Genomic DNA, 9,376 nt, shown 5'->3' with positions numbered 1-9,376 from the left:
CTTGGTCATTTTGGATAGTCCCTGGCGTGGTGAGGACCTGCAGGGCACTTCCCCTGTGCTGTGGTGTATAACTGGAGTTGGTGGGCGGGGCCGCAGTCAGACCTGATGTCTGCCCCCAGCCCACCGCTGGGGCCGCAGTCAGACTGGTGTGTGCCTTCTCTTCCCCTCTCCTAGGGGCGGGATTCACTGTGGGGTGGTGTGGCTCGTCTGGGCTACTTGCACCCTGCCAGGCTTGTGATGCTGGGCATCTGGCGTATTAGCTGGGGTGGGTAGGCAAGGTGCACGGGGGCAGGAGGGGCAGGCTTAGATCGCTTCTCCTTAGGTGATCCACTTCAGGAGGGGCCCTGTGGCAGCGGGAGGGAGTCAGATCCGCTGCCGGAGGTTTGGCTCCGCAGAAGCGCAGAGTTGGGTGTTTGCACGGAGCGAGCAAGTTCCCTGGAAGGAACCGGTTCTCTTTGGGATTTTGGCTGGGGGATGGGCGGGGGAGATGGCGCTGGCCAACGCCTTTGTTCCCCACCAAACTGAGCTCTGTTGTCAGAGGGCTCAGCAGCTCTCCCTCCCTTTGTCCTCCAGCCTTCCCGCTTTCCGAGCAGAGCTGTTAACTTATGACCTCCCAGAGGCTAAGTCGCGCTTGTTGTGGGAACACAGTCCGTCAGGCCCCTCCGCTTTTGCAAGTCAGACTCGGGGGCTCTGCTTGGCCGGCGCGTCGCCCCTCCGCCCCGGCTCCCTCCCGCCAGTCCGTGGAGCGCGCACCGCCTCGCCGCCCTTCCTACCCTCTTCCGTGGGCCTCTCATCTGCGTTTGGCTCCGGTGACTCCGTTCTGCTAATCCTCTGGCGGTTTCTGGGTTATTTAGGCAGGTGTAGATGGAATCTAAGTGATCAGCAGGATGTGCGGTGAGCCCAGCGTCCTCCTAAGCCGCCATCTGCATGTATCCCTTTGAATAAGTGTTCTTGTATCTTTTGGGTAAATATCTAATAGTGAGATTACTGGATTGTAGGGTAGTTCTATTTTTAACCTCCCCTTTTCTTTTCTTTTCTTTTCTTTTCTTTTCTTTTCTTTTCTTTTCTTTTCTTTTCTTTTCTTTTCTTTTTAGGAACCTCCACATTGTCTTCCACAGTAGCTGTACCAGTTTGCATTTCCACCAACAGTGCAGGAGGGTTCCTTTTTTTCTACATCCTTGCCAGCACTTATCCCTGGTGTTTTTGAGTTTAACTATTCTGACAGGTGTGAGGTGATATTGTAGTTTTGATTTGGATTTTCCTGAAAATAAGTGATGTTGAGCATCTTTTCATGTGTCTGTTGGTCATTGGTGTGTCTTCTTTGGAGAAATGTCTGTTCATATCTTCTGCCCATTTTTTAATTGAATTATTTGTTTTGGGTATTGAGTTGTATAATTTCTTTACATATTTTGGAAACTAACCTTTTATGAATATGTCATTTGCAAATATATTTTCCCATTCCTTAAGTTGCCCTTTAGTTTTGATTGTTTCCTTTGCTCTGCAGAAGCTTTCATTTTGATGTAGTCCCAACAATTTATTTTTGCTTTAATGTGCCTTGCCTCAGGAGATATATCTAGAAAAATGTTACTATGGTCAATGTAAGAGACATTACCACCTGTGCTTTCTTCTAGGAATTTTATGGTTTCAGGTTTCACATATTTAGGTCTTTAATCCACTTTGAGTTTATTTTTGTGTATGGTGTAAGAAAGTGGTCCATTCTTTTGTGTATAGCTGACCAGTTTTCCCAACACTATTTTTGAAGAGACTTTTTCCCATTGGATATTCTTTTCTGCTTCACTGAAGATTAATTGATCATATAATTGTGGGTTTATTTCTGGGTTTTCTACTCTATTCCATTGACTGATCTATTTTTGTGCCAGTGCCATACTGTTTTGATTACTATAGCTTTGTAATGTAACATGAAGTCTGGAATTGTGCTATTTCCAGCTCTGCTTTTCTTTTTCAAGGTTGCTTTGGCTATTTGAGGTCTTTTGTGGTTCCATACAAATTTTAGGATTGTTTGTTCTAGTTCTGTGAAAACTCCTGTTGGTATTTTGATAGGATTGCATTAAATTTGTAGAATGCTTTGTGTAGTATAGACATTTTGATAATATTTGTTCTTCCAATCCATGAGCATGGAGTGTCTTTCTATCTCTTTGTGTCGTCTTGAATTTCTGTCATCAGTGTTTTAGAGTTTTCAGAGTACAGGTCTTGCACCTAACCTAATTGATTAGGTTAATTCCTAGGTATCATATTTTTGGTACAATTGTTAATGGGACTATTTTCTTAATTTTTCTCTCTGCTGCTTCATTATTAGTGTTTAAAGTGCAACACATTCTGCACATTGATTTTGTATCATGCAACTGTGCTGAATTCATTTATCAGTTCTAATAATTTTTTGGTAGCTTTCTTTTTTTTTTAATTTTTTTTTTAACGTTTACTTATTTTTGAGACAGAGAGAGACAGAGCATGAACGGAGGGGGGTCAGAGAGAGGGAGACACAGAATCTGAACCAGGCTCCAGGCTCTGAGCTGTCAGCACAGAGCCTGATGTGGGGCTCGAACTCACAAACTGCGAGATTATGACCTGAGCCGAAGTCAGCCGCTTAACGACTAAGCCACCCAGCCACCCTGGTAGCTTTCTATATATAGGATTTCTACATATAGGATTATGTCATCTGCAAATAGTTAAAGTTTTACTTCTTCCTTATCAATTTGGATGCATTTTCTTTTTGTTGTCTGATTTCTGTGGATAGGACTTGCATTACTACTTTGAATAAAAGTTGTGAGAGTTGATATCCTTGTCTTGTTCCCGATCTTAGCTGAGTATGATGTTACCTGTGGGTTTTCCATATATGGCATTTATTTATTATGTGGATGTATTTTCCCTCTAACCCTACTTTGTTGAGGGCTTTTATTGTGAATGAATGTTGTATTTTGTCAAATGCTTTTTCTAAATCTACTGAAATGATCATATGGTTTTTATCCTTTCCTTTATTGATGTGAGGTATCATGATGATTGATTTGCACATATTGAACCACGCTTGCGTCCTGGGAATTAATGCAACTTGATTGGGGTGAATGGTTTTCTTAATGTATTGTTGGATTTGGTTTGCTAATAGATATATATATATTATTTATTTATTTTGAGAGAGAGTGAGTGGGGGAGGGGCAGAGAGAGGGAGAGAGAAAATCCCAAGCAGGCTCTGTGCTGTCAACACAGAGCCTGACCTAGGGTTCAATCTCACAAACTGTGAGGTCATGACCTGAGCTGAAATCAAGAGTTGGATGCTTAACCGATTCAGCCACCCAGATGCCCCAGTATGGTAATATTTTGTTGAAGATTTTTGCATCTATGTTCATCAGAGACATTGGCCTGTAGTTATTTTTGCAGTGTCTTTATCTGGTTTTGGTATCAGGGTGATATTGGCCTCATAGAATGAATTTGGAAGTTTCCTCCCTCTTCTATGTTTTGGAATAGTTTGGGAATAATAGGTATTAACTCTTCTTTAAATGTTTGGTACAATCTGCCTGTGAAGCCATCTCGTCCTGGACTTTTACTCATTCTAAGTTTTTTTAAATTTTGATTTAGTGGTAATTGGTCTGGTCAAACTTTTTATTACATCCTGATTCAATTTTGGGAGTTTATATATTTACAGGAATTTTTCCCTTTCTTCTGTGTTGTCTAATTTGTTGGCAAATAGTTTTTTATAATATTCTCTTACAGCTGTTTGTACTTCTGTGGTGTTGGTTATTTCTCCTCTGTCATTTGTGATTGTGTTTGAGTCCTTTATCTTTTTTTCTTGATAAGTCTCACTAGAAGTTTATCAATTTTATTATTTTTTTCAAAGAACTAGCTCTTGGTTTCATTGATCTATTCTATTTTTAGTTTCTGTATCATTTATTTCTGCCCTAATCTTTATTATTTCCTTCCTTCTGCTGGTTTTAGGTCTTGTTTGCTATTCTTCCAGCTCCTTTATGTATCAGGTTAGGTTGTTTATTTGAGATTTTTCTTGCTTCTTGTGGTTGGCCTATATTACTATAAACTTCCCTCTTAGAACTGCTTTTGCTGTATCCCAAAGTTTTGGACCAATGTGTTTTCATTCTCATTTGTTTCCATATGTTTTTTGAGTTCTTCTATGATTTCTTGGGTGACCCATTCATTGTTTAGTAGCATGTTATTTAACCTTCATGTATTTGTGGTCTTTCCAGATTTTGTCTTGTTGATTTCTAGTTTCATAGCTAGTGGTCAGAAAGATTCATGGTAAAAAAAATGCATGATATAACTTCAGTCTTTGTGATTTCATTGAGACTTGTTTTGTAGACTTGTTTTGTGATCTATTCTGGACAATATTCTGTGTGCCCTTGAAAAGAATGTGTATTCTGCTGCTTTAGGATGGGATATTCTGAATATATCTGTTAAATCCATCTAGTCCAATGTGTCATTCAAAGATACTGTTTCCTTGTTGATTTTCTGTGTGGATAATCTGTTCATTGATATAAGTGGGATGTTGCAGTCCTCAACTATTATTGTATTACTATCAATTAGCTTCTTTATCTTTATTAACTGTTTTATGTATTTGGGTGATTTAATTTTGGATGTATAAATATTTACAACTGTTATATCTTCTTGTATTGTCCTCTTAATGATTATATAGTGTCCTTCTTTGTCTCTTGTCTTTGTCTCTTGTTTTAAAGTCTATTTTGTTTGATATAAGTATTGCTACTTCAACTTCCTTTTCAATCTGCATGTGTCTTTAGTTCTGAAATGAACCTCTGCAGGCAGTATATGGATTTTTTTTAATCCATTTCATCACCCTCTTTCTTTTGACTGGAGCACTGAGGACGTTTACATTTAAAGTAATTATTGATAGGTATGTATTTATAGTTATTTTGTTACTTGTTTTATGGTTGTTTTTATAGTTCTTCTCTTACGTTATTCCCTTGTTCTCTTCTCTCATGAAAACTTGGCTTTCTTTAGTCATAGACTTGGATACCTTTCTTTTTATTTTTTGCATATCTATTACTAGTTTTGGATTTGTAACTAGCATCAATTTTATATACAACATCTTCTGCATAGGGCCATCTATATTAAATTGATGTTCACTTAAGCTTGTATCCATTCTTACTTCTCTCCCTCCCGCCTGCCACATTTTAGGTATATGGTGTCCTTTATATTCTTTCATTTTGTGAGTCCCTTATTGACTTATTTTTACAGATATATTTTTTCTGCTTTTGTGCTTCCCGCTTTGCTTACTGTTACTTATGGTCTTTCCACTGAAAAGGTCCCTTTTGACATTTCTTGTAGGGCTGGTTTAGTGGTCATGAATTCCTTTAACTTTTATTTGCCTAGAAAACCCTTTGTCTCTCCTTCTATTCTGAATGATAGCCTACTGGATAGAGTATTCTTGGCTGTATGTTTTACCTTTCAGCACTTTGAAAAATTCCTGCTGAAAAATCAGTTGATAGACTTATGGAGTTTCCCTTGTATGAAACTGCTTTTTTTTCCCCCTCCCCTCTTGTTGCTTTTAAGATTCTCTCTTTATCACTACTTCTTGCCATTTTACTTACTATGTTTCTTGGTGTGGACCTCCTTGGGTTGATTTTTTAGGTGGCTCTTTATGCTTCCTGGATTTGGATGTTTGCTTTCTCCATATATAAGGGAAGTTTTCAGCTATTATTTCTTGAAATAAATTTTCTGCCCTTTTTCTCTCTCTTCTCCTTTAATCCCTATAATGTGAATGACACTGCTGAGTTCCTCTGACATATTTTCATTTTTTTATTGTTCTTTTTCTTTTTGCTGTTGTGCTTGGATGCTTTTCGTTACTGTATCTACCAGCTCACGGATTCATTCCTCTGCTTCCTCTTGTTTACTATTCCTTTTAGTGTATTTTTAATTTGAGTTATTGAATTTCATCTCTGATTGTTTTTAATATTTTCTTTCTCTTAGTTGAAGATTTCAGTGAGATTCTCCACACTTTTCTCAAGTCTAGTGAATATACTTAAGGCCATTACTTTGAAATCTTTATCAGGCATATCACTCATCTCCATTTAATTAAGCTCTTTTGCTGTGATTTTGTTCTTTCACACACACACACACACACACACACACACACATTAAAAAGTAGACATATCTAACTATTTTTCACTTAAAATGTTTTTAAGATTCAACTATGCTGTAATTTGTATCAGTCTTCATATGTCATTTCATTTTATGGCTAAATAATAATCCATTGCATCGCTCTAGCACATTTTGTTCATTCATTTATCAGTCGATTGGTTTTTCTACCTTTTGGCTGTTGTAAATAGTACTGCTCTGAATACTTGTGTATAAGTTTTTGACTCAAAACAGTAAAAAAATAGTAAGAAGTGAAAAATATTCAAATACATATAAATAGCAAAATGCATCATTTCCCTGCCCCTGCAAGACCACTTTCTTGATTAAAATTCTATAAATTTTATCTAAAATTCAGTTCACTAATGATCTCTGAGAATTGTGTGAACATTAGATTTATTTGACTGTATTTTTTTCACTAATTTTTTATTTATAGGTATTCAATATACCCAAAGAAATAATAAATGACTTGAAGCAGAGGTGAATGTTTTTGGGTTTTATTCTCCACTGCCTGTAGAACATGCTTAATCAGAGGTGCTTATTAAAGCTCACTGGTTTGATATTTCTAGCTAACTCTTAAATGATGGCTGTTCTAACTTCCATTCCATGAATCTCTCTGGTCCAGATGAAAATAATCATTGTAAATTCCCATAAGACTTTTGACATATATTGTTGTTGTGAGCCAAATAATACCATTTTTGCTATTTAATGAATCCCATTGCAAGATGTTTTCTTGGTCAAGCCCCAAGTTTCTACAATATCCATTTTATCTACAGCTGCTAAACAACTAATGATCAACTAGGTCATTTATTTATATATAAAATTACCTCCTATATGCTGTCAGAGCCTACCTAACACTGAATAATCTCAAGCCCTGATTATGCTGTAGATCTGGTAAGTTTAAGTGTTTTACAAAATTATTTCTACTGAAAGATTTTAAATCTCTGCCCTTCCTACTTCCATCTCCTAACCCTGATTTCATGGAGCTGAGATCAATAAAATAGTTTACATATATTAGCATATATGAAAGGACAATTCAACAGGGAGGGCTTAAAGAGCTTAATCTTGGAGCTCTTTCCCATAAAAAGGATGTGATATAGTAGTCTTTAGGAGATAAAGGTACATTTTTAAGTCATAGAACTATAAATACTTGTAGGAGGAACAGATTCATATTTTAACAGAAAAGAAATTGTGAAGAAAAGGTAAATGCTTTTCTCTGGGCTGTATGGCTATATTGTAGTAAACCTGCTAATAAAGCAGTCTTCTTCCATTTTATAAAGATCAGCAAAACTAATTTTCTCTGTGATGGGTTCAACTGATATCTGTGATTATGTTGAAAATCTTCTCTGGAAATTTACAAGCGTTCTGCAACTGTTCACTGAAGCCTGTCTATAATGCAATATATATATATATATATATATATATATATATATAATTTTTATATATTCTTTCAGTAAGAGTATTCTTAGTGATGAATTCTAAATGACTTCTGTGTGTGTGTGCATGCACGTACGTGTGTATAACACGCAGCCATCCCAGAGCAGGTGCTTCCTTAATGTTAGCTATTATCCTTAGGATTATATAGATGAATAGATGGACAAATATGTAGTTAAGTAGATACATTATAATGACATATTCTCAATTTGATTGCTATATAGAACCAAATAACAGATATTATTTTCAATATCTATGACTTAAGCTTTATTTCACTATAATCTCTAATACCCTATAATTATCTTTCAAACTAACATACAAATGAAGATAGAAAGAATAGCAAAGATACGTTTTCATAGAGGAAACAACATCTTTGAAAGTGGATTCTTAGAGCTTTTGTTTAAATAGAATTGTATTTTCTGTCTCTTTTTTCCTTTGATACAGGTTTCCACCTATCAATCAGGACAATGGATGTGGCCAATAAGTCTGTTTCTGAATTTGTTTTGCTTGGACTCTCTAATTCCTGGGAACTACAGCTGATTTTCTTCATAGTGTTTTCATTGTTTTATGTGGCAACGATGGTTGGTAACAGTCTCATAGTCATCACGGTTATAGCTGACTCTCACCTACACTCTCCTATGTATTTTCTACTTACCAACCTTTCCATCATTGATATGTCCCTTGCTTCCTTTACCACCCCTAAGATGATTGCAGACTACCTCACTGGACACAAAACCATCTCCTTTGATGGTTGTATCACCCAGATATTTTTCCTACACCTTTTTACTGGTACTGAGATAATTTTACTTATGGCCATGTCCCTTGATAGGTATATTGCAATATGCAAGCCTCTCCGCTACACTTCAGTCATAAGACCCTGGGTGTGTGCTACCCTTGTGGTGGCTTCCTGGGTTGTGGGAGTCATGCATTCAATGAGCCAGGTCATATTTGCTCTCACATTACCATTCTGTGGTCCCAATGAAGTAGACAGCTTTTTCTGTGACCTTCCTGTGGTGTTCCAGCTAGCATGTGTAGATACTTATGTTCTGGGCCTGTTTATGATCTCAACAAGTGGCATAATTGCATTGTCCTGCTTTATTCTTTTATTCAATTCTTATGTTATTGTCTTTGTTACTATCAAGCATCATTCTTCAAAAGGATCATCTAAGGCCCTTTCTACCTGCACAGCTCATTTCATTGTTGTATTCATGTTCTTTGGGCCATGCATCTTCATCTATATGTGGCCACTAAGCAGTTTTCTTACAGACAAGATCCTGTCTGTGTTTTATACCATCTTTACTCCCATTCTGAACCCAGTAATTTATACTTTAAGGAATCAAGAAGTGAAGACAGCCATGAGGAAACTGAAAAATAGGCTTCTAAATCCTAACAAGACAACTCCTTGGCATTATTTTTAATTTTAAATTCTAGTTCTAGTTTTAACTTCCCAGGCATTACATGGCACAGTTTTTATGTACACAGAATTATGACTAGGCTCTTATTTCTCGAGTTCCCATCAAATTGTAATCAAATCAAATTGCAATCAAATCATAAATATTAAAACTACTCTTAGTCATATGTTTAAAATACATGTTATATTTCACAAAAGCAAGTTGACAGAAACAATTTCTTCCAGAAGCAAAGACTATCTATAAAAATGCCAAGAGTTCCTGCTCCAGTTAGGAAATTCAACATTAACAATCTATTCAATGGAAAAGATGAACAAAAAATGAGAAGAGAAAATATAGGTTAAAAGGGAACTAGAAGATAATGACATTTATATACAACTCGTTACCGAGTTACTCAGAGAATTGTCCCTAAAGTATGT

At 36.7% G+C, this 9,376-nt stretch overlaps 1 protein-coding gene across 1 annotated transcript; it reads left to right on the top strand.

Moving 5' to 3' along the window:
- Positions 1-8,015: 8,015 nt before the first annotated feature.
- LOC125168445 (olfactory receptor 4K2) lies at positions 8,016-8,966 on the top strand. Its single transcript, XM_047863576.1, has one exon. The coding sequence runs from the start codon at positions 8,016-8,018 to the stop codon at positions 8,964-8,966; it is 951 nt and encodes a 316-aa protein (XP_047719532.1).
- The last annotated feature ends 410 nt before the right edge of the window (positions 8,967-9,376 follow it).

This window comes from Prionailurus viverrinus, chromosome B3, assembly GCF_022837055.1.
Source record: "Prionailurus viverrinus isolate Anna chromosome B3, UM_Priviv_1.0, whole genome shotgun sequence".
In the NCBI taxonomy this organism is placed as follows: Eukaryota; Metazoa; Chordata; class Mammalia; order Carnivora; family Felidae; genus Prionailurus; species Prionailurus viverrinus.
Note: the sequence above shows the minus strand (reverse complement) of the source record. Positions and strands in the feature narration are given on the sequence as shown.

What these genes read in the sequence shown, in the direction of transcription:
- LOC125168445 (XM_047863576.1), top strand. Translation starts at nt 8,016, where the DNA reads ATGGATGTGGCCAATAAGTCTGTTTCTGAATTTGTTTTGCTTGGACTC.